Genomic DNA, 26,488 nt, shown 5'->3' on the forward strand with positions numbered 1-26,488 from the left:
TAAGATTTTTTGCTATTTTCTGTCTTGTCTTCATTTTGAACATGTATAAAAGAACAGAGTGTTCCACAATGCATTGGCTAAGTGAAGCTGGATAACAGTGAAAACCCATTGAATGTATGTTAGGAAGATGGAATTATGATTGCTGAATGAAACCACATAGAGTTTATTCCTAGTCTGTAACCATAGAGACACATAGGGTTGCATGAATACTTTTCAGATTTTAGTCAGGTTTAATAATCTTATTAATTAGTAAAAACGTAGGGATTATGTATGAAAGGCTTTGCTCCAGACAAATGGAGTGATTTTGGCTATTTTTTTGGTGGAGAAGGCTGTGTGATCTATTTAAGAAGTGTTTCCAGTGTGTTTTATATGGTTCATGCCAAGCTAGGAGGAGAGATATTTTGTGTGCGGAGCTACATTTTAGCCAGATTTATTACTTGCAACTTCTTAAAAAGTAAGAAAACAAGTCGCTAGTCCACTCCTGTTCCCTGGTGGGGTAAAAACTGATGGCAGCATTTACAATAAATAATATTAGACAAAAAAATTGCTATGTAGTATGTGTGAAAAATGTAAAAGATGGCATGACATTTGGTAATTTTCACACAAAAAGGTTTAAAAACAACAGACACTCCAAAAAGATGACCTTAAATATTACACTCATACTATATTACACCTTTACACAGGACAGATGCACCAAATTTATCAAAATGGTGCATGCTGGATGGTAAATTTGGTTAATTTTTAGATGGTTTTGTCTAATTTTTACATTGTTTACTTACTTTGCCCTAATTTGCAACTGTTTTTGCCACAATTTTGGCACACGGTGGGGCATCATAAGCCATGTCTATGTCTGGAGTAAAACAACCTTGTTACATGAGATGCAAAAAGTGCCTTAAAAACATAACATATGTGGGGAAAAACATAGCATTTTTGGCACAAGTCTAGTAAATCTATTCCAATGTGTTTTAAACTATTTGCAAAGTAACTTTCTATCTATAAGCTATTCAGAGTATACAGAGACCCCGAAGCTAAATAATGCCAATAGCATTTTCTGCAAGAATAATGCAAATGTCTGGCAGATATACCTAGCTTGAATGTTTTTGGGCCTTGGCCAAAGGAAATTTACAGTAGCTTATATCCACATAGCTAACAGCACTTTATTACATGAAAATATCATTCTCATCCACCACTGTAGAGCTCGGAAGATACAGTATTAACCTTTAAGACTTTATAAAAACTGCTTTTCTACTTCAAATATGGGAAATAATTATTTTGCAAGGAGCTATGAACACACACGGCGTTAATAAAAAGCATGTTCTCATAAAAATTATCCGAACATCTATATTTTAAATATATAATTTAAAAGCAAAAAACCTGAAAACTATGAAAGGTTACATTTTCTTTCATAGACAACAGCTTGAATCCCCAGATAAGTGATTTTCTTTATCCTTGTTGCTAAATGGTCTCTCTATTGCTAAAAGCTGCAATTTTAAGCTTTCATCTATATTTTTTTCTATGTTCTCATTAGTGCTTTTCCATTAAAATTCAACATTTGAAATCTTCATAAAAAGAAATAAGTTAGAAATTAAAGAAATATACTTTGCAGCAGGGATTAATATATATTTTCTTCTATACAAATCTTAATTAACAGATTGCTTTATAGTAAAAGAATGGCTTCAGTAAAAGCATAATTTTATTTTTATGCCTATTATTAAAGACTGAGCTTTCCATTTACTATAATCAAGTAGCGAAAAAGAAAGTCAACAAATGAAGGCAGTAAAAATGGAGTAAGCTCTTGAACACGTTTGACTGTAAAGAGATAAAATTAATGCAGCAACTTATAGTGAAATCTTGAAGGAAGACTTGCTGCAATCTGCAAGAGAGCTGCAAATTGGTAGAAAATGCATTTTTTTTCATCAAGGCAACAGCCCCAAATGTAAAGTCAAAGCTAAACTCAAAAGACTTTAAAAAACATAATACTGTATTGGAAAAATATACTGTAATACCAGATCTCAGTCTAATTTAGCTTGACTTATTTATAGACACCATTAAGTGTAACATGTCAGAAAGGAGGGCACCACAGCAAAAAGCATACATATGAAAATAGGATACACAATTCAGAAGGCTGGATTCTGAAAATCTTCAATCAATTACAGTACTGTATTTCCAAATAAAAAAGTAGCACTTGAAAAATCTTTAAAAAAGTGTTTCAGTCACCCTATGGAAAACAATGTTGCAGTCACTCTATGGCAACATGGCTATGGCTTGAGAATGTTTCCACAGAGGGACCAGGGGTGGATTGGCTATTGACCTTCCAGGGAAATTTCCAGGTGGGCCAATGCCCAGGAGGCCGCCTGAGCCCTCCTTACGGCTTTCCAGTGGAAGTCTTTGTGGATGTATTTTGTGCTGCTGGTGGCAGTATTTTTTGATGGACTGTGGAATTTAGCTCTGCTGGGTTGGTATAATGTGCCACAATATGGTATTGCTGGTCCCGCCTACTTGTGTTGGCCCTGCCTTCCATCAATTTGGACCTGACAACAAAACGGGGCCACTTTTAGTATTTTTCCCAGGGTCACTTTAAGTTCCCAGTCTGCTCCTGAGAGGGACTGAAATGTTGCAGTCCGCTTAATCACCTTTGTAGAAAATTTTTGGAGTGTTTCTTCTTTATTTGGATACATTGGATTATGCCTGACACAGTTTATCAAATGTTTAAATCTTTATCAAAAGTTTATAAATGTTAACATTTGTAGCAACTGCAAAGCTGTTGGAGACCTCTCTATATAGAGTTGATACCGTTATATCCCCCACAGAAGGCTTTACTAGCACTACTGTGGGGAGTTGAATAGTTTTGTATTAATTTGTCTTCTAAATTGTAATGAATAGAGTATATTAGCAATTTTTTTTTTTACTTTGACAGTACATGGCATTTGTCTGTTAATTCATAGTAGGAAGTCCATACATTTCCCAAAAAATAAAAAAAAGCTTGCTTGAACTATTTACACTATATATAAAAATTAAAATTTGTTTTGCTTCTCGCTAAGATACATAAATTAACTTACTTTCTGATATCTGCAAGCATCAGTTAAATGCAAACTGCTTCGGTAATAAGACGGTTTCATGGTGACTAGTCCTGAGACCTATGAAATGGTTGATCTCTAGCCAAAAATGCAATTTATTTTAATGGGGTGAGAACACTACTGACTTTATACCATCATTTTCTCCATAATGCATTTCATTTTTGAAGATAGATTTCACGAAGTAAAAGCTGTAACATTGAACAGCATTGAACTTTCTGACCTGGGCTTTGCAAGCAGATTCCTTTTATCTCATGAATAAATGTCAGGTGAATTGAGGCAATCATATAGACATTAAAAATGCTAGTATCCTTGAATCTATAACAGATGTAAAAGAACATGGATATTACTATACAAAATAAGAAACTCTCACTGAATATCTATACAGTCATGCAGGATATATTTGATCAGCAATAATATATACTATAGAGATGTGTAATTCCTTACCTTACCTTTTGGCTCAACATACAGTATCTCAAGATTTGGGCTGCTAGATGACTAGGTTTTTTAAGAAATACGTCCAGTGAGCCCAGACGAGAGGAGAGGATTGGAGTGACAGTTGGAAGAATGGTGGTCATAGTACGCACTCTCTCTCCCCGGAGCTGTACAGTGATAGAAAGTGCACACCTGGTCTTCCCTTCTGGGGACTCTCTGGTTTCATGGTCCTCCTGCCTGATGTATATTGAGGTGCCCTTGAAGTTAAAGGTGTTGAGATGCAAGGAAGGGTCCCTCGGTGTAGCTGTGGTTGGTGCAGTGAAATGGTACAGGTAATAATGAGTTAACAGAAGAACAGTGCTTTACTGAAGGATTACGTTGAAGCACATCAGTTACAGTTCTCAGCATGCAATCATTGGCAGGTGTTACACAAATGCACTTTTCACCGCTCTCACAAGTTTCATGGCTGCACAGGTAGTTAATAGGCCAAGGTCACTGGTTAGAGCCTTCCTTACACTGCACCTCTATAGCTGACTCACACAGGCATGGGGTGTAACACTTGTTTTTTGAGTAATGCAACTAGTTTTGATCGCAAATATTCTAGTCGCAAATTTTTATCGTGATTATCGGCACTTTGAGAATTCGCGAAGATTTAGAATATAGTGCTATATATTCGTAATCGCAAATATTTTAGATTTTTTTTTTTCCATCAGTAACCTCCCTTCCTGCTTGTGGGCCAATGAGAAGGCTGCAATATCTTTGTCAGAGCTTAGCAACATCCCTAGCAACCAATAGGAAAGCTGCCTACCCCTTACTATATAAGAACCTCCCCAGCAGCAATTTTATGTAGTTTTATGGAGTTCTAAGAGAGACAGCAGTGTCATTGCTGTGCTCTGTGCTTTCATCTGGATCCCATTCCTTATCCAATTACATTAGATAGTTAGTTAGCTCATATATATAATACAGACAGTGGGAGATAGTCAGTGTAGGTTAGATAGTGATATAGTGTAGCTGTGTTAGGTGCAGGGTGTTAGGTAGTGTGATAGGAATTACTGTTTCTCTGCTGTCCATACATACATGCTACAGACATAGTGCTGTGATGTCACAACAATACTTAGTGCACCAATCAGTAATATCTACTCAGACCTGATAAAATGTGAAGTTGCATGTATTGCGCAAAAAATATGCACATTATTAGTGCTGATTTGCGCAATCGCGAAAATAATGAGTGGAGATCACGAATTCTAGAATTCACAAATTTATTGCGAATGGTATGCAAAAAATTTGCTAAATGTCGCAAAAACGAATATTGCCTATGCCGCTCATCACTAAATGCAACCTCAGAGCACAGTCTGACCCTAAATGTCAGACCAAGATGTGTACCTTTTTTTTGAACAGGTTGCTGCACTTACAGTATACATGTCCACAGTGTCCTCTGGTGGATGTGGATATTTGATGCAGGTGATAAATCTGCTCTTTGTGTGTCCAAACACTGGTAGAAAACTCCTGAACACATGGCAATGGAAACTCATTGGCTCTTTTACAACAGCAATTCTACAAAGACTTTAGCTATACACTCCTTTTTATCTGGCCTGCTTTTCCAAGTAGGGTTCTCTTCTGGACTGGCTCTGACTGGCATGTATTTCAGCGCTGGCTTTTCAGTCAGCTATCCCTTTTTTATTTGCTTTTTCTGTTGGCTAGACTTGAACTGACTGACCTGTTTCTAGAATGTTCCTATTCTCTATATAGAAGGTGACACCAGCCCTATCTAGTGGTGGCTGTGAATATGGCCTTGTGCATACATATACAGTAATGCATTTATCATACATAAATATATATTTAACCTCTTTTTTCAGTGTACCGCTGCTCTTCAGTAGGACACTGCACAAGGGTTCAAGTTTCTCTGTCATAAGATGGCTATAATATATGTCTATGCAGCCACCTACTGTTTTTGTTCTGAATTTCAGCCTATCAACATTTTTGCTACATATTGTATTAAATTAGTTTCTTCAGAGATTACTTAAAGAGGTTGTCCACTTTTTTTTTATTAATGACCTATCAGATCCCCACCTATCTGAGGATAGGTCATCAATAGAAAAAAAGCATTCAACCCCTTTAACTAAATTCAAGCTAAGGAAAACATTAATATATCTATATATATTTCCAGACTCATGGGCATGTTCTTATACATTCTGACAGTGTCTAATCAGTGATGATTGTAGGGTAACTAATAAGAAAATAGCCTTTTGAAAAGGGGAATAACAAAACCTATTTGTCTATATACTCATATATTTCCAGGAGGTATAACACAGGAATGGCACAAAGCGAAGATCTAAGAAAAGATTTTCCAGAGTTGTTATTTTACGAGGAACACAAGTATTTACTAAAATAGACATGTAAGATGAGCAAACGATGGCTTTTTTGTATTTTAACACAATTTATAATCTTCATCTTCAAGAAGTTCAGATATAAAGTTGCCAGGATCTATAATTCCTGTATATGATGTATGATTCCTCTTTCCTTGCCTGCAAGTGTGCAGAAACCTTGTCTCCAAAAAGCTTATATTAAAATACATAGTTAAAAAAAAGCACATAGGGGACATTTGGGATGATGTTGCTATCAGCAGTGAAGGTCACTGAAGGTCACCCATTCAACACAGTTGTAGAGAAAATGTACATTTATAGAGACAGTAGATGGAAGGGAAAAACACACTGCAGGTTACATACAGTTCTGGCTGCACCAGATCTAATATACATTGTTGTCTAAGGAATGGTTGAAGTTATTTTTAATAATAGGTATATAGGTATATAATTAAATAAGTCAGTGACCATAGTTTTACATCTTTATCATATGCTAAGGAAGGAGATAGCTATAGCAACTCTTCTATTCTATGTATTGAATTTACTGAGATAACATAAATTCTCAGCATCTGAATAGAAATAGGGCTTATATGGTAAATACTAGAGATGAGCGAATTTCTCAAAAATTCAATTCGGCCGGTTCGTTCAATTTTTCGAAAAGATTTGCTTCAATCCGAATTTATTCATGGCGAAACAGCTATTTCCAGGCTGCAGAGAGCCTTTATAGGAGTGTAGAACACTGTGCCTTGCAGTAAAGGAGTGTGCTGTGGTAGTGAAAAACTTCTGTGAGTCAGTATGACATGCAGATGACAGGCGTCGCTCTTAGAACCACTGCACACTTCACTTATTTGGGCAGCCACGGGGCCAAAACCGACCAAATAACTTAAGTATGAACTCAGCCTTACAGGGTGATGTTAGCGTCAAGAAGAAGCGCACTCCTTTTACACCGTCTCCAGCTGATTGCACATAGATGTAAACAGAACCTGTTCTATTAAACGCTTATACAAGTAGAGCCCCCCAACAGAGTAAGTTTGTGTTGACGTCACTGATTAATTTGCCCTTCCTCTGATCCGTCAGAACAATAACCCACAGAAAACGGATCCTGTCTGTGGAGCACAAGCCTTAACTCGGTCAGCATTTGCTCATTAATCCATCAGTATTGCTAGTGCTCAATAGATGACATGTGAAATGAATATTTGCATGTCTTCTGTTTTTGTACCCACTCCTGCTTTTGGCTACCAAATCATAAGCCAATTCTGATGGGACCATACAGGAGATACAGCTGCTACACACACAAGATCAGTTGTGCATCTCATTTTTCCTTCCTTCTCACAGATCAGAAGAAGAGTCAAACAAATGATGATGTCAGCCAGGCCGAAAGGCAAAATAGTGGCCCAGTCATGAAGTGGGGAGGGTGGCAACAGCAAGAGGAGACTACAGAGTGGCCCAATGACAGGGTCTGGAGGATGACTACAGGACTTGTTCTCTTTTCTTTTTTTTTTTCTTTTAATCCCTTTCACTTACCAAGTTGTCAAGGAATACAAGCTATTTAAGTAAAATGTATAATTACCATCCATTGATGCATCAGTATCATAGTATAACAATAAATGTTCACAAACATGTCTCTGTTTCTTAAAAGGTGATGTTTGAATATGAAAGCTGCTTTTCTCAAAGATAAAATTTAGCGATCTATAAGAATATCAACAAACGTCTCCAAGACATTTTGTGGACTATAATAGTTAAATTGCATTTCTCTTTATTTGAATAGAGCAGTGATGGAGAACCTTTTAGAGACTGAGTGCCCAAACTGCAACCCCAAACCCACTTATTTATCGCAAAGTGCCAACACAGCAATTTAACCTGAATACTACAGTCCAGTATCGTATATCTTCCATGTACTTTATCATTTAGCTATAACAGCCTGCCTACATTCAGTGCGCTGCCTGCGCCTTTCATAGTGCGCCCTGCGCTGCTGAAGGACAGGAAAAGTCTATATACAGTCGTGGCCAAAAGTTTTGAGAATTACATAAAAATTGGAAAAGTTGCTGCTTAAGTTTTTATAATAGCAATTTGCATATACTCCAGAATGTTATGAAGAGTGATCAGATGAATTGCATAGTCCTTCTTTGCCATGAAAATTAACTTAATCCCCAAAAAACCTTTCCACTGCATTTCATTGTTGTCATTAAAGGACCTGCTGAGATCATTTCAGTAATCGTCTTGTTAACTCAGGTGAGAATGTTGACGAGCACAAGGCTGGAGATCATTATGTCAGGCTGATTGGGTTAAAATGGCAGACTTGACATGTTAAAAGGAGGGTGATGCTTGAAATCATTGTTCTTCCATTGTTAATCATGGTGACCTGCACAGAAATGCGTGCAGCCATCATTGCGTTGCATAAAAATGGCTTCACAGGCAAGGATATTGTGGCTACTAAGATTGCACCTCAATCAACAATTTATAGGATCATCAAGAACTTCAAGGAAAGAGGTTCAATTCTTGTTAAGAAGGCTTCAGGGCGTCCAAGAAAGTCCAGCAAGCGCCAGGATCGTCTCCTAAGGAGGATTCAGCTGCGGGATCGGAGTGCCACCAGTGCAGAGCTTGCTCAGGAAAGGCAGTAGGCAGGTGTGAGCGCATCTGCACGCACAGTGAGGCGAAGACTTTTGGAAGATGGCCTGGTGTCAAGAAGGACAGCAAAGAAGCCACTTCTCTCCAAAAAAAACATCAGGGACAGATTGATCTTCTGCAGAAAGTATGGTGAATGGACTGCTGAGGACTGGGGCAAAGTCATATTCTCCAATGAAGCCTCTTTCCGATTGTTTGGGGCATCTAAAAAAAAAGGCTTGTCCGGAGAAGAAAAGGTGAGCGCTACCATCAGTCCTGTGTCATGCCAACAGTAAAGCATCCTGAGACCATTCATGTGTTGGGTTGCTTCTCATCCAAGGGAGTGGGCTCACTCACAATTTTGCCCAAAAACACAGCCATGAATAAAGAATGGTACCAAAACACCCTCCAACAGCAACTTCTTCCAACAATCCAACAACAGTTTGGTGAAGAACAATGCATTTTCCAGCACGATGGAGCACCGTGCCATAAGGCAAAAGTGATAACTAAGTGGCTCGGGGACCAAAACGTTGACATTTTGGGTCCATGGCCTGGAAACTCCCCAGATCTTAATCCCATTGAGAACTTGTGGTCAATCCTCAAGAGGGGGGTGGACAAACAAAAACCCACTAATTCTGACAAACTCCAAGAAGTGATTATGAAAGAATGGGTTGCTATCAGTCAGGAATTGGCCCAGAAGTTGATTGAGAGCATGCCCAGTCGAATTGCAGAGGTCCAGAAAAAGAAGGGCCAACGCTGCAAATACTGACTCTTTGCATAAATGTCATGTAATTGTCGATAAAAGCCTTTGAAACGTATGAAGTCCGTGTAATTATATTTCACTACATCACAGAAACAACTGAAACAAAGATCTAAAAGCAGTTTAGCAGCAAACTTTGTGAAAACTAATATTTGTGTCATTCTCAAAACTTTTGGCCACGACTGTACACCATCGACTTTTTCCAGAGTGTGGGTGCCCACAGAGAGGGCTCTGAGTGCCGCCTGTGGCACCTGTGCCATAGGTTCGCCACCACTGGAATAGTATATCTCTCTTTAAAGGGGTAGCTTGAACTACAGAGCAGCTTTTTCTAAAAAGAAGTTATGAATCTTAGCCTGGGTTTTTCACAGTCATGATATGATGTTTTAGCCATGGGTTCTGGCTTGAAAGTGGGTTTGTTGCATGGGGCTGAAGTGTTGTAAAAATCAGTGATAATATTATATCAAGTCATTGGACCTGCACTGGCAGTGGCTCGTGCCTATGGTGTGGGAATGGTCATGTTGCACTCCTGAGCTGGTCATGTTAGCACTCTAAGAATATTTTTATATATTTTTGGTTAGCAGCAATAGTTTACCATAGCTTGTTGAATGTGATGCCCAAGTTTTTATTTTTATTTATAGAGATGCTAGGTTTCATACTGAGTGCTCTCTTCTTATCTTTCAGTCTTGTGCATGCAGATCCAGTAATCACACCCATATGCCTATGGGTCTACTTTGAATAGCATAAATAAAGACTAATACAGTCACTGTATCAGCATGCAGACCATCTATATGACCAATAAGACCAACAAGAATTGTGATCACTTGCGGTATTTGACAATGCAAACTGATAGTGCTGCAAGAAACAGTCGGAACTGCAACTAACTAAAATAATTGCAATATAATAAACAGTATGGTTTCTGTGCAAACTATCAAATATAAACCTCTCTCTCTTAATTGGCTCCTGTTGAGATTCCACCACATCCAATATCACCCTATACGAATAGTGCAGTTGGTTTGTGATATAAATCACTCCTACCTTTGTTTCTCCCGGGTCTATTCCTTTGGTAGTCCAGCTGTGGTAAAAACTCCAATGGCTTGGCTCAATCCTGGAGTCCTTTAGAGGCAGTTTAGTTCTTTTTTTTTTTAGATGGAAGCGTGCCCCAGCTGGTAGCATGCCTCCTGTTTGATGCTAGCGCTCTGGTATGGAGCGGGGTGATGTCACCTAAGCAGAGCTACGAAAGCTACAATGGAAAAAAAATCCAATGCATTTCGAGAAGTATCTCTTCTCTTCCTCAGGTATACCATTCTCCTCTATATAAGTCCTAGCTGGGTTCCTGGGTGGAGTTATAAAAATCCATGTCAGTTGTCTGGGTATACACATATGTGACTCTTTTAGTTATCAAAAGCAAACAATTCTACCTCACTATTGAGACCCCATGGAGCTAGAATATTAAGATAAAAAATCTACCTAGTCTCCTCTCTCGATTGATATTTGATTAAATCTCCTCCTCTTATACTTACTGTAACTTTCTCTATACCGCATACAGAAGACCCTTTCCATTTCCTCCCATATACCTCAGAATAATGTCTCGATACAGGGTGTCCTTCATATTTTTGCTTTATATTAGTGTTGATTGTGAATATTCTATTCTAAGCAAATTTTTTGCGTGAATATTGGCACTTCGAGAATTCGCGAAGATCTAGAATATAGTGCTATATCTTCGTAATCTCAAAATATTCTAGATTTTCATCAGTACCCTCACTGCTTCTTGCTTGTGGGCCAATGAGCTTAGCAACATCCCTAGCAACCAATAGGAAAGTTCCCTACCCCTTACTATATAAGAATTTCCCCAGCAGCAATTTTGTGCAGTTTTTTGCAGTTCTGAGAGAGAGAGAGAGAGCGAGAGAGAGAGACAGAGAGAGAGAGCAGTGTGCTCTGTGCTTTCATCTGAATCCTATTCCTTATCCAATTACATTAGATATTTAGCTCATATATATAATACAGATAGTTAGTGGGAGATAGTCATTGTAGGTTAGATAGTGATATAGTGTAGCTGATAGGTTCCAGTGCAGTGTGTTAGGTAGTGTGATAGGAATTACTGTGCTGTGATGTACTGTGATGTACGAAATTTAATCATAAACAGTGCTGTAATGTAAAATTACCTCCAGTGATCAGGAGTTCTTCCTCACAGTCACGAAAGTTGCTGCCAACCATTTTCTCCAGTCTCAGGAAACTTCTAGCAGCTTGAAAAATGTAGCAAAAGTGAACCACGCCTGTATTGACTGGAGATCACGAATTCTAGAATTTGCAAATTTATGGCGAATATTAGTCCAAAAATTTGCCAAATATCGCAAAAAAGAATATTGCCGATGCTGCTCATCACTACTCTATATTATATATGTGCTCCCTAACATGTTCTTTTAGGGGTCTTTTTTTTCTACCTATGTAAAATCTCTCACATGGGCATATTGTTAAATATATGACCCCTTTAGTATTACATATAATATTGTCTGTTTGTAAAGGCCTTCTTTATCTTTTATTTCATAGACTGGTTTTGTACGACCCAGTTTAAGGCAGCTGATAATTTATTTACAAGGAAAAAAAACTTTTGGGATCCCTATATTGCTATTCGTTGTTTTTACTGTTTTAACAGTTGGTGCGATCATATTGCCTCTATATGACCAATAAGCCCTTTTCCTCTTAAGGTTTCCATTTGTTTATTTGAAGGGCAACTGTTGAATACAGTAAATTAAAAATCTCAACAGTGCACCAAGGGAGTGGTAGAGCAAGAGGGTTTTTGCAGGTTGGACAACCCTCTCATCTTCCACAGATAAAACACGTATTGCATTGTCACCATGATCTTCTGTTCTAGGACATAAAGCAGCCGCCCTGTTCTCATTTCTTCAGTAGATTCACCGTTAATGGAAATGTATATTAATGGTGAAACGCTCCTATAAAATGTTTAAAGTATATTGTGCTAGGTAAACATGTTTGCATTATACCTACTAGAGTTTCAAAGAAAAGCACATAACTTGAAGGGTTAAATTAGCATGGTCAAGTTTTAAGTCAAGCATCTTTAGCATATGTAGTATATGAACTAAGCAAAACGTAAGTATCCAGGATAATTTATTCAGTTAAATACATGTTTACTAAATTATAACAATTTCATTTGTAGGTGCTACAAAAGACATGGGAAAAATGCTTGGGGGGGACGAAGAGAAGGATCCAGATGCCCAAAAGAAAATGGAAGAACAGCAAGAGGCTCTGCGTCAACAGGAGGAAGAAAGGAAAGCAAAATATTCAAAAATGGAAGCAGAGAGAGAAGTCATGAGGCAAGGTATTAGGGATAAGGTAAGGACAGAAAATAACAATTTAAAATTACAATTTTGCCATTAATCATATATTAAAACTTTAAGATGTCAGCATCTATTCATATCACTGTGGTCATAATTCAATTCTGTAAATTTATCTCAAAGCTACAATACAAGCAAATACCACTTTGTTGTCCTTGTTACTTACTTAACAATATTAACATACAAGCTAAGATTTGAAAGCATACAATGCAAGTGCAATGCTCAGTTTAAGCTTGCCATGCACATGTTAGACTTTTTTTGGGATCCTGCTATATTCCTCCTATTAGCAGAAACAAGAATAGATATTTTCCACATATAGTTCTACTATGCGGGCCATTTACGAGTGGTGATTAGCAATAAAACAAATCTTTTGATGCTTGTTCATAAAGTTTATACACATGCTGATAAAAAATTTGGGGGTAAATGATTATTACTACAGGCCAACGATCAGCCAAATGAATGTCCCTGTTCATTCCTGATCAATGATCTGTGTAAAAGGTAGATTAGAAAATCATAACATTTGAAGAAAAAAACAAAAAAACTTAAAGAGGTTATGGCTAATTGTGGCCAATGGCTAGGTAAAATGACTATATGACACTTTATAATATAGTCTTTGTTGATATTCTGTGCCTTTTGCTGTATTTCATAAGCCATGTCACCTTGTTAGACAAATCTTCTGTGCTGTCCACATAGAGGTTCTGTCTATAAGATGGCTGTTCATGCAGAGCAATGTATTTTACTGTCAGTGCTATACTGACATCCACCAACAAGCCTGCTAGGACACACTGGAGGCCGGCCGTGGACCTTAATTAGTCTGCAGCCTGTATGCACAGACATCACCACCCTGCGATCTTATTCGTGGCGTGCCGATGGGAGAGAGGGGGAGTCCGCTCTTACATGCCGCGGGCGATAATGCTGCAGCATCTAATGAGTAAAACACCCCCAGAGGAAGGTTTCAAATCGAAACGCGCGTCGGGGTGTGCAGTCTTCCTGTGGACTTGTTACTTCCATAACGGTATGTGACCTTGCTTTGTTTGGACCGCATGTTTCACTATCTTTGTTGCGGCCCTTTGCCTTTTTTGTACCATACATGGTCTTGCTATTCACCTCTTATCTCCTATATTGCACTTGCACTTTACCGCTTGTTACTTATAGCGGTATAGATACAATTGCACTTTTGGAAAGAGCCACACTTGAGGATTTATACCTTATGTCCCCTAGTCACAACTGAATATACGCACTTGCACTTTCATACTGAATGCATTTATTTGCACTGTGGACTTTTCTCAAGTGTAGCTCTTGTATAGGAGTCCTCTTTACATACAGGCATTTATATATATATATATTTTTTGGTCGCTTACCTTTTTACTCTATTATACTGAATTAACTCTCCCAGGATTGTACTGCACTATTTTGCACTTGTCTGTCATCTCTTTGTCTATGTTTTTAACCATATGTCTAATAAAAATATACCTTTTTAGCTTAATAGTTCTCAGTGTTGCTTTGTTGGTTATCTAATGAGTAAAACAGCCTGGATCAGGGTTTCTGCCAGTCCGGGCCTTTAGAGCAGGAGCACGGCTCTCATGTGACAGCTGAGTGCATGCTCTCCACTGCATGGGGACCCGTGCATCGCTTAGACTGGGCCACCGTAAACAGTCCAGTCTAGAGCCCCTTAGTAACCACCATAAAATTCATGATAACTAAGGGGTTAATGACGATAATTCTTTGGGCTCATTTAAAGCAACCAGCCACATTTTGCAGACTATAATGCAGGCTGTCATGATCAGTATTGCGATGAATTTATAACTTTTTACGTCAATTAGATTTTTATGCTAGCTATAAAATATGTATTCGGAAGTGAATATAGCATTTTAAATTGTTTCTTCAAGGGAATCAACTAAAATACTATAATATGGTATTCATATTCTTGTGTACTTTTATGTAATATATGGTTTCTTTGCTGGGTATTCTTTACCTTACTTGTTATAAAGCAAAAAAAACATATGCACTTACATTATTTAAGAAGAGGGAGGAAATATACAGTAAGTGGAGGGAAGAAAAGGTATCTTTATATTCTCAAAATCCTCCACCAAAACCATTACTGTTCGAAACTGTCATTTTACCATCATTAAAATAGAAGAAAGAAACTGTATATATCCTTTTCCCCTTTATTAAATTATTTAACATACTATACAAAAATCCAATATCATCTACATAAATGTTTATCTTAAAGTGAACACTTGGGGATAGCTTCATAATTAATCAAATGGAGCTACTAGGGTCCTTAAACATATCAAAACCATTAATTCTTGCAGCCTGTTACAACAATCTGCCTGAAATAACACAAAGCAGTTGTCTGCCTCCTACATTTCTATGGTGGTAAGAGAGGAGAGACTTCTTATAACCTGGAAAGGAAATGAATCCAGGAAATGCACACAGCCGTATTTTTGGTCCCTGTCCGATCCGCAATTTTTTTGCAGATCGCACATGGACCCGTTTATTTCAAAATGGAGCCTGTTCTATTCTTGTCCGTTTTACAGGCAAGAATAGGCTTTTTTACAGTGGGTCCTGCAAATCTTGCGGGATGCACATGGACCGCATACGTATTCTGAGGATCCGTTATTTGCTGAACACAAGACGGATACAGTCACGTGCAGGAGGCCTTAGGAATACAATGAGTGTCAAATGTTGGCAAGCCATGCATTCTTATTGCACTATGTATGCATTTCATTTAAATCATCCATTTCAACCTATGAACCTTATGTGTGTCTCCAGCACAAGTACATGTTTACTCGGTACTGTCATCTAACGCTTTAAATTGTCCGAAATAAGCTCAATTTATGCATTCTTCATGGCATGTATAATTGTCTTCTAGGTCTTTATGCAAATCATCTCGAAAATGTTTGTAAGCTTTAAAACTCCTCAGAATGATACGTTTTAGCTAGTCTCTAGTTTTCGGCCAGTTTTATTGATTTGTTCTCCATTTCAGCTATAGAAGAAAGAAATTAGCTTGGATGCAGTGAGATAAGTTTAACGTTATTGCCTATACCCCTATCTTTTTTTACCATAGATAAACCAAGTCTTGGCAAGGCCATGGAATATACATGATATACTGTAAATTTAGCAATTTATAGCCGGGACCATTTTAACACATTGGTGGACCAACTATGCAATTTGGCCTGCATAATTAAATGAAAAGTAGCTGCTGGCTGATTGGCCGTGCAGTTCTTCACCACAGCATGGGCGCAATCCACCGGCAGCATGGGCACTCCATCTGGCCATACCCCAAGGCAGAGTGGCCTGGGTATACCTGATTTACAATTGATTTGTGACTTCAAAATTAATTTCTTGTGGAACTTCGGCAAAGCTGCCGGATCAAATTTTCAAAACGTCGCTCATCTCTAGTGAAAATGATAATAGCTACTGAAAAGTTACCTGAACAGAACAGGAAATCATGACCTATTATTAGGCCTAGTGGTTGGTGCAAAAATTGCAGGATTATATACATTCTTTAAAAAAAAATATAGATAGTGAAAATAAAATAAAAAAACTCACCAAAAATTCTAAAAACTGGTTAAACATGTATTTTTTCTAATGACACATTCCCTTTAAGTTGGCTAAGTAATATTGTCTAGTATTATAATTATAATAATTATAATCTTCGGGCCTGTTAAATGTCGTAGTACAAGAACACAAGAGAAAGGGGCATTCTTAAGAAGTTCAGGTGAAGGCTCTTTATCTTCATTAAAGGGGTTGTCCAGGTTCAGAGCTGAACCCGGACATATCCCCATTTTCACCCAGGCAGCCTCCCTGACTTTAGCATCGGAGCAGTTAATGCTCCGATGCTCTGCTTTGCCCTGCGCTAAATCTCGCAGGGCGAAGGCTTTTTCTGGAGTTCCGGTGACGAACCGGACTCTCCATAGGGCTGCCAGGCGGAGACTTCCGCCCAGCAGTGAGTCCAGTGATGTCACCAGCACTGATGGGCAGGCTTTAACGCTGCCCTAGCCTTTAAAACGGCTAGGGCAGTGCTAAAGCCCGCCCATCAGAGCCGGTGACATCACCGAACACACTGCTGGGCGGAAGCCTCACCTGGCAGTGTGTTATTGTAAATAAAAGAGCCCTTACCCTGCGTGATCCAGCGCAGGGCAAAGGAGAGCATCGGAGCATTAAATGCTCCGATGCTAATATCAGGGGTGAACTTATGTGTATGTCCGGGTTGAGCTCTGAACCCGGACAACCCTTTTAAACTATGTTAAATAGTCAGAAAAATGAAGGAAAATTCGTATTAATTGTCACATGTTTATCGCCCTGCAAATGCTAGGCACTATTCACTCTGGCATTATGGCTCATTCACCATGCAACTGTTTGTAACAAATCCTGACAGATCCCTTTCCCCTTTCATTCCTTTTCATTAACTTTTCTAACAAGAGAGAGCAATGGAAGGACAATAATACCAGTTTTGACATAGGTTTAAGCTTTTTATTTTTGGTAGTTATTTGTGGCAGTTAGTAGGAACTTTCACCAGTATAGAAAGCAATGCAGTTTAACAAAATAAATGTCTTAAAATCTGCTGTTTCTCACCACATAGGTTGAATAAAAGTGCCAAATAACTCCATACAATACTGTGTAAACTCATTCTACCAGAATTTTCTGCATGAAAAATGTTCTCATTTGAACATTCCCTTGGTTCTTGAAAAAAGGAGGAACATTAAAAAATTGCACACACAGCAACAAATTCTGTTATTTTCTGCCCTGTACAAAAATGTATAACAGGATCCCTTTCATGTGTAGGCTTATACCATCACATGCCCCCCATATGGAGTTAAGACGTTTTAATGTTTTTTCACATACTCAACATCCCATTATTTCTAGATCGGTGCGCTCTTCTTGTCTGGTGTGCTACCCCCTTTCTTGCTTATGTTGCAGAGCCTATGAAGAGTTGAAAGCTTGAGCTGGGTCTCCTACCCTTGGGGCTCAAATCAGATGTATGTGCTTCCCCTGGAAATTGAAAGACTCCATACCTATGTAATCCTTCCTACTGAAATAAATGTCATTTCCTTGTATTATCATTCCTAAGTTGAACCCAGCCTTACCAACCTTCACCCTTGGGGAGAGGTTTCATTATAATACAAACTGCATATTTGGAACAATTTGCTATTTCTATTTTAGCATTTTACTAATAAGTTGTATATGTTCATAAAAGTGATTAAAATCACCTTGCCTTTGCAAATTCAATGATATTAAGACAGTTTATTCATGTCATGCATCCTAAAACAAGACAATCCTCTTTCAAGGACAAGGAGATTGTTCTGTCATGCCCTTATGACAATTTATTCATCCACATCTACTGATCTGGTATACATCAGATGCAGACTGTAATTACAGAGCCATTTTCTCATATTTCTTATTCCTTATCAGCCCATGATATAGAAATCGTGGCTGAATAGAGAAAGGCCTTGGTAGCACCAGGGGTTGTTTGATTTAAAGGGTTTGTCTGAGTGTTTAATGATGTCTTACCCTCAGGGTAGTATATCACAATATCTGAATGGTGGGGGTCCAACACCCAGCACCCCCGCTAATCTGCTATTTGAAGAGACTACGGCAATCTGTGGTACTTCTAGGTCAAGAATGTCCCATTCATCATTCACATGGCCTATGCACAGCTTACCAGAGCACCATGCTCTCTTCAAACAGCTGATCTGCGGTGGGTGTCTGGAGTCGGCCTCCCTTTGATCAGAAGCTGATGACCAACCCTGAGGATAAGTCATCAGAACCAAAAAATCTGAAAACCTCTTTAAAGAGTAAGAAACAATTATAAGCATATGGGACTATAATTGTTTTGTGTTTTTTATAATGCAACTATGCATGTTATTTATCTAGTCACCTATTTTTATTTGCTTTCATGTTTAATTTATCTGGTTACACTAAAAGAATACCTAACCTTTTAACAAACTTTGTATTATTCATTTTAAAGTGTGTTTTCATGAGGAATAACACCATTTCTAGTCATTATGCAGTATGACTTGTATCTGCCATTTTTTTTTTACCAGTTTTCTCCTCTCTATATGCTAGATTTTTGTTTTGAAGTTTTCCCAGACCTGGGGGATGGAGACTAGATCTCATCCACAGCACACAGAAAGTAGAGGAGAATATTCTTCCTAACATTCTCACACTCATAAGCAGCCCTAGGATCATTGAGGACATTACAGATAAGTAATGACCCATATAGATGTCAATAAAGGACTTGGGCTGAAATATAAATGTTCTACTTAGTTGCAGCAGTGTCTTTGGTGTCTCTGTAGGAATACTGTCTAAGACTACTATCACATGCGTTTTGGCATTCCAGTTTTGAGATCTGGCAGAGGATCTCAAAATGGGGCCACAATTGTTCTGTTTTGTCCCCATGCATTCTGAATGGAAAGATAGGTGTATCCATTTAGCTGTGGTTTTGTGTCTGGCCATTGAAACTGAACAAACGGGATCCATCACTAAAAACAATGCAAGTCAACGGTGACTTTCAATGTATTTAGTGACTGGTCCACTTTGTTCCGTTTCAATTTCACACAACGCATCCTAACAGAAAGGATGCATCCTGATGTATAATCAAAACTGAACCATTTTGGTCAGGTTTGAAGATCCTATGCCGATCTTAAAACCTAAAATCAAGTAGTAGCCTAACTCAGCTATTGCTCATTCTTCCCCTCTCCATATACTTGTATGGGATGATGTAATCTGATCCTTCAGTGAGCAGCCAAGACAGATTTGTCCTAAATTTCATAGTCAGTCATTTTAGAAAAGAAAAGGAGGGGAAGAAACAACTGATAACTCCAGAACAAGGTATTATTCTCTGATAAGATATATTACAAAGTTTCTTACAGTCTCATACTATTGATTTGTGTGAAAAGCTAGTGACCATTTAAAAAGATGCCCTCTATTATATTGTCTTATATGAACTTAAAAATACTATTGAAGCTGCAATTTAGAAAGCAAATGAGAGACATGTAAAGCTCGGAGCAGGGCATTGATTTTTGTTTATCTTTTCCACTTCTCCTAGGGGATTGATTAACACTTATTCTGTCAGATACCCAGAAGAGTGTCTAAGCGCCAGCTATGATTTAAGCACCTTGTCAGACAGAATAAAAGTTTCACTTTAATTCTATTCTGTTAGCTGCTCCCTGTAAAAGATTACTTTAGAGAATTTAATTTGCAGTGCATGCAAAAGATGCAGACACTGCAGAAATATAGGTTTAGGTGTCTGTCTTGGAAAGTGTAATGGCAAGTTGGAGCTTCAATTACAATACATTTGCTTGTACTTGCCATGTCATTGAAGGATCATAATGTGAGGTGCTAAAATAATAATAGACATATAAATATATTTATGAAATATTGCTAGAAGGAATTTTGTGAAAGTTAAAAGTGACGGTTTCCTTTTTTTCATGAATGACTAGTAAGAGTGAATATAAGATTAGAGATGAGCGAATCGAATCCCACAAAGTGGAATTCTATCCGAATTTCAGGATAAATTTGATTAGCTTAGAAGCCAAATTTCCTTGTGCTTCGTATCAGCAAATCAATTTAACCTGAAATAGTATAAAAAACAAAAAAATTCTAACTTGCCTCCTCCATTTGCTTGAGACGGGCCGCCAGCCTCCATTTTGCTTGAAGATCTTGGGCGAAATCCCATGCGGCGCGAGATTACATCATTACGCCGGCCGGCGTGATGACGTAATCTCACGCCGCACAGGATTTCAGCCTAGATCTTCAAGCAAGATGGCCACCCCGTCGCGAGCAAATATAGGCGGTAAGTTAGATTTTTATTTTTTTTATTGTTAATTTTACACTCAGATGCCACAATCATGTATGAACGCGGCATCTGAGGGGTACAATGATGGGGGTGGCTCTGTCGCAGCTCCCTGTCATTACACCCACTACTTACCAAAAAATGCACTTCATGACGAAGTAATTAATCACAAAGCAAATGTTTTTGTGAAATTTGGCGAATCAGCCAAATCGAACTTTTAAGAAATTCGCTCATATCTATATAAGATCTTTGTAATATATCTTATCAGAGAAAGATGCTTCCTTCTCATTTTATCAAGCTTGAAAAAAAAAATGTGTATGTGTCTTTTGCGTCATGCATTGAGCTTTAAAGCATAATGAATAGAATTAGGATCAGGCCCAATAGTTTTAACATGTAAAACACCACAGCATGCTCACCTTTTCACCTCCATAGTGGTCCTGCATGACCACACCCTATTTACACCAAATATGATGACTTGACACCAGTAAGAACAATTATCCTGTGTTCCAGGCAGTGACTGGCTGTTCAACTGATGTGATATTCCAAAGACTAAAGATGCAAAAACTGGATTTGATTTAAAAATGCCCACAATCATTTATTTATACCAGTAAAATTACCTTTTTTAACCTGAAAATCTCCATTAAAGAGGACCTTTCACCACTCCTGACATGTCTGTTTAAATAGCTATATGCATTTCCCATGTAATAACAATTCGGGAGAATCTATTCTTCTGTCTGTATGTTGTTCCATTCCTCTATTATTTCTATTACAAGTTATAAATGAATTGCCATTAGCCTTCAGTAAGGGTACAGAGGGGAGGTAACCAGTTGGGGGTGTGTACCTGCACAGACTCACTCTATCCAATCAGTGCTGCCATTTTTAGACTGTGCAGGTACACACCCCTAACTGGTAGCCTCCCCTCTGTATTCTTACTGAAGGCTAATAGCAATTCATGCATAACTTCTAGTAGAAATAATAGAGTAATGGAACAACATACAGACAGAAGAATAGATGCTCCAGATATGTTAGTACGTGGGGAATCATCCACTTTAAGTTATTTTTACTCGGAAAAAGCTCCCCATTATGTGTTCTAAACTTATTGAAATGAATAATATTCATTAGTTTCCACTTTTCTATATTTTATGCACTACATATAATGATTAGTGTTGAGCGAATCGATATCCACAAAGTGAATTTCGATAAAATCAATAAATTTGATAAAAGCCGAATTTCCTTGTCCTTCGTGGTGCAAATCGATGTAACCTGAAATAGTGCAAAAAAACAAAACAATTCATACTTACCTGCTCCATTTGGTCACGACAAGCCAGCCGCCATCTTGCTTGAAGATCTTGGCAGAAATCCTGTGCACGGTAAAGTATGACGTCACCATGCCGTCCGTTGTGATGACGTCATCTAGGGCTGCATGAGATTGTGCGCCAGATCTTAAATCAAGATGACGGCGGCCGCCCTGTCATGAGCAAATGAAGCAGGTACATATAATTTTTTTTTGTTTAATTCTACACTGTTATGTACATCAGATGCTGCGATCATGTATCAACGTGGTATCTGAGGAGTACAATGATGGGGGCGGCGCAATTGCCGCTCCCTGTCATTGCACCCACTACTTACAAAGAAATGCGCTTTGTGACGAAGTAATCTGTCACAATGCAAATTTTATGTAAAATTTCTGCGAAGCAGCCGAATCAAATTTTACAATACTTTGCTCATCTCTAGTAATGATAAATAATGAAATGCTAGCATCAATGTGGTTTGCCTTCTATACAGAAAAGTTCCCAAGGACAGTCCTCTACAGATTGTGCTTGACAACATTTTCAATGTTATTGGAACCTTTCACCTTCATCTTATATTTTCTTCTGCCCCATAATTAATAAAGAATTTAATAATTAGAGCAATAAGGCTCTAAAAGGCAGAAAAAAAGTATACACTGGAGACATTCTGATTAAGAAATAGTTTTTTTTTATATGCCTTGTCAAAAATGAGGTGCAGCATCCAACTGTCCATGTGCCTCAACTGAAATCTACACCAGTCCCCAGTCTCTTACTATTACGTCTTCTGTTACCCCTGAATTGTCTTTGTTGAATATTGAGTTCCACTGGGATTGTTAATGTATAGGTAGTTGCAGATACTATTATGTATATTTTTTTTTTACTGCGGAGTGTCTCCAATATTAATTGATTGCTTTTCCACCTTAGGGTCATTTTCATATGGACCAGTGATCTGGCAGATCATCGATGATGAGCGTTTGTATTGTTACCGATAATCTACCTTTATGAAAGGTGCGATCATGTTGTTCTGCCAGCAGGAAAAACCATTGTTACTATGCAGAAGATTGTGCTGTCTAAACAACAATTTGCTGCTCAGGAATAATGAATTTCTATGAGGACAAGCTATTGCTTTATTGATCGCTTGTCCCCATACAGCGGAGGTGATTGCTACATGTAAATGCAGCTCTCATCTTTTCTGATGACCTGACAGTTATCGGGAGCATCTAGTTCACTCTCAATGATCTGCTAGATCAACTCTACTTGTAAAATTACCCATACCATATGTGATTATTTTAAGTCCATTAAATAATCAATAAACACACCTTTATCATCTTACATTAGAGTGATTCTTATTAAGTATTTCCTATAAAACACTAACATTTACACTATATAATGTATTAAAGGGGTTGCCAAAATGTAAAAAATTAACTAAATTCATTTCCCACCTGGTAAAACCCTAACTGCTTGATTTTCACTAGTGATGAGCGGCAGGGGCAATATTTGAATTCGTGATATTTGGCAAATATATAGGCGAATACTCGTAATAAATTTGAAAATTTGAGAATTCGCAATTATTTTCTTGATTAGGAAAATCGGCAATGTAATATTTGCGTAATGCGCGTGCAATACAGGCGTGGGTCACTGTTGCTACATTTTTCACGCTGCTAGAAGTTTCCTGAGACTGGATAAAATGGTTGGCATGGCAGAACATTACAATAGCTTTATATATAGATAGAGTGTTCCAATATATTCGCGATTACGCAGATCGCCAATTAATGATGCGCATATGTTTGCGCAATATGTGCAACTTCACATTTTAGCCGGTCTGACTACATATTACTGATTGGTGCACTATGTATTGTTGTGAACTTGTACATCACAGCACTATGTATGTAGCATGTATGTATGGACAGCAGAACCTATCACGCTACCTAACACCCTCCACTGGAACCTATCAGCTACACTATATCACGATCTAACCTACACTGACTATCTCCCACTAACTATCTGTATTATATATATAAGCTAAATAACTAACTAACTATCTAATGTAATGAGTTTGACACACAAATTCACAGAACACAGCAATGACACTGCTGTCTCTCTCATAAATGCAAAAAAATGCAGAAAATGGCTGCTGGGGAGGTTCTTATATAGTAAAGGGGTAGGCAACTTTCCTATTGGTTGCTAGGGATGTTGCTAAGCTTGGACCAAGATATTGCAGCCTTCTCATTGGCCCACAAGCAAGAAGCAGGGAGGGATCATGTGTTCAAGTAAAAAAAAATCTTGAATATTCGCGAGTATGAATATTTAGCGCTATATTCTAAATATTCGCAAATTCTCTAAGTGGCAATATTCACGATTAAAATTCGCTATTCGATTATTCGCGCCCAACCAACACTAGTCAGTCATACTCAAAGGACAAGTAAAGTGCTGGAGCAGTAGGGGATTTTTTTAATTTTATCACAATCCCTGCTTTTGTTTTAGTTTTTTTTTAAATCTTGTACAACCCGTTTGACACTGTTTATAGAGGGAAAAAAATTACCTTATCTTAATGCAATTTGATATGTTAATGCTGGCGCTTTATTGTTATGTTAATTGAAACATATTTCATTCCTCTGGTTACATGCTGTTTTTAATTTATTTTCTCTTCCAAAGTTCAGTATATCATTTGAGAACGTCATTAGCCAGTTTTTTTAACCTTTCTATGATAAACATACTTCATCATCTTTTAATAGGTCTCGTAAATTAAAGCTACGTACATTAAGCCCTCTGTAAATTAATAGATATACGGTATATATGGACAGGCAAACTAGTATTGTGGATGTGAAGAGAAAAATTTACAACCTGCCGTTATGAAAAAACAATATGTTTAACTGAAATTGGCCATATTTATATATTATAAAATATCCCGTATAAGGGTTCTGTGCCATATAAAGTGCTATATTCAAAGGTAATATGTAGAGATTATCGAATTTCACAAAAATTCACCGAATAAAAAAAAATATTGGTTCGATCCGAATGTATTTGCAGTGAATCGCGTTAAAAGCTCCTAGCTATAGAAAGACTTTATAGTGGTGTAGAACACTGTGAGTTGCAGTAACACGCATAGGGAGTCTGCTGTGGTAGTGAAACAATACTGTCAGTATGACATGCAGATGACAGGTGGCGCTCTTAGAATCACTGCACACTTCACTTATTTGGGCAGTTACGGGGCCAAAACTGACCAAATAACTCAAGTGTGAACTTTTTTTACATCGTCACCAGCTGATTCAACATAGATGTCTACAGAAATTGTTCTATTAAATGCTTATACAAGTAGAGCCCCCATCCCCCCAGACAGAGTGGAGAGGGTGTCAGCAGTAAGTTTGTGTTGACGTCACTGATTATTTTGCCCTTCCTCTGATCCGTCAGAAAAATAACCTCCAAAAAATGGATCCTGTCTGTGGAGCATCTGCCTTCACTCAGTCAGCATTTGGTCAGTAATCCACCAGTATTGCTAATGCCAAAAAGACAGGAGTGGATCCAAAACAGAGATGACAAGTGAATGGAATATTTGTATCTCTTCTGTGTTTTGTACCCATTCCTGCTTTTAAATACCCAATCACAATCATAAGCCAATTCTGATGCAAAATAGGGACCATGTCATGCAGGCTTAACAGCTGTTACATAGACAATATCTGTTGTGCATCAAATTTTTCCTTCCTTCTGACAGATCAGAAGGGTTAAATAAATAATGATGTCAGCCAAAAGGCAAAATAGTGGCCCAGTCATGAAGTGGGGAGGATGGAAACAGCATGAGAAGTCCACAGAGTGGCCCTATGACTGTCACGGCTGAGGATGGGGGAAACCCTCAGCCGTGTGCCGGAAGGAAGATGGTCGCTGCTTGACCAGGACAAACGGGATTAGGGAGCAGGTCACCTCCTACAGCGTCCCTAACCTGACCCTAACTCCTACCTGCATGGGCCAACCTTGAAGGTAGGAGGACCCATGCGCAGGAACCTCGGATCCCTACTCGCCCTCCGCCGGTCCTTAGGCTAGGAGTCAGAGTAAGACATCCTGTTCCTTCTGGATACGGAGGAACAGGAGTCTCACTGGCCAAGCTGCAAGGAAGGGAGAACCAGTGCAACCTATGGCAGTGGCAGGTACTTGCCACAAACATCACACTGACCTGCCACAGACAACCAAGCCTGGTACCCATGTGGGTGTACTGCCCACAGACAGCAGAACTCAGCACACAAACACACAACACACGGGAACCCAGGACCACAGGTGCAATAAAGAAACATAAAAGCAAACAACATCTTCCAGACACCAAAGGACATATATAATTGCTTATGACCAGAAGGTTGGCCCCCACTGGCAGTTGGTAAGTAACCAGGAGGATGTCTACAGCCAGCATGGCTGAAACACCCTCTCTGGCTACTGCCTACAACTGAGGCTTTATAGGGCCAAGAGGCCACACCCAACAATCAGACACACCCCGTGACTCACACACACTGAAAGGGAGTTAACCCTTCCAAAACCACAGAAGGGAAAACATAACTTAAAGGGGAAGTGTCCAAACAATAAACACACTGTGGCTGTTGCCGCAGGCAACGACATGGGTGGCAAGCGTGTCCTGGGAGTCAGCCTGAAGGCCGGGACACTGCCACCACATGTACATCATACAACCAAACGTTGCCATGGACAGCCACAGTGCAGGGAAAATGTCAGTGCACACCAAACATAAACAAAGTGCACACAGACATACAAAAGTGCTACAAACGTGCACATAACTCCAAGGGAACCGCACACATAGCTGTTGTCCGCGGC

The 26,488-nt window shown here is 38.5% G+C and overlaps 1 protein-coding gene across 1 annotated transcript in view; it reads left to right on the forward strand.

Annotated features, from left to right (window-relative positions):
* CPLX1 (complexin 1) overlaps positions 1-26,488 on the forward strand; it is a 249,378-nt gene that overhangs the window by 172,261 nt on the left and 50,629 nt on the right. The window contains exon 3 of the mRNA XM_040420355.1: positions 12,409-12,584. Coding sequence (XP_040276289.1) covers positions 12,409-12,584 — 176 coding nt within the window. The remainder of the gene's footprint in view (positions 1-12,408; positions 12,585-26,488) is intronic.

Source organism: Bufo bufo, chromosome 2 (genome assembly GCF_905171765.1).
Source record: "Bufo bufo chromosome 2, aBufBuf1.1, whole genome shotgun sequence".
Lineage (NCBI taxonomy): Eukaryota > Metazoa > Chordata > Amphibia > Anura > Bufonidae > Bufo > Bufo bufo.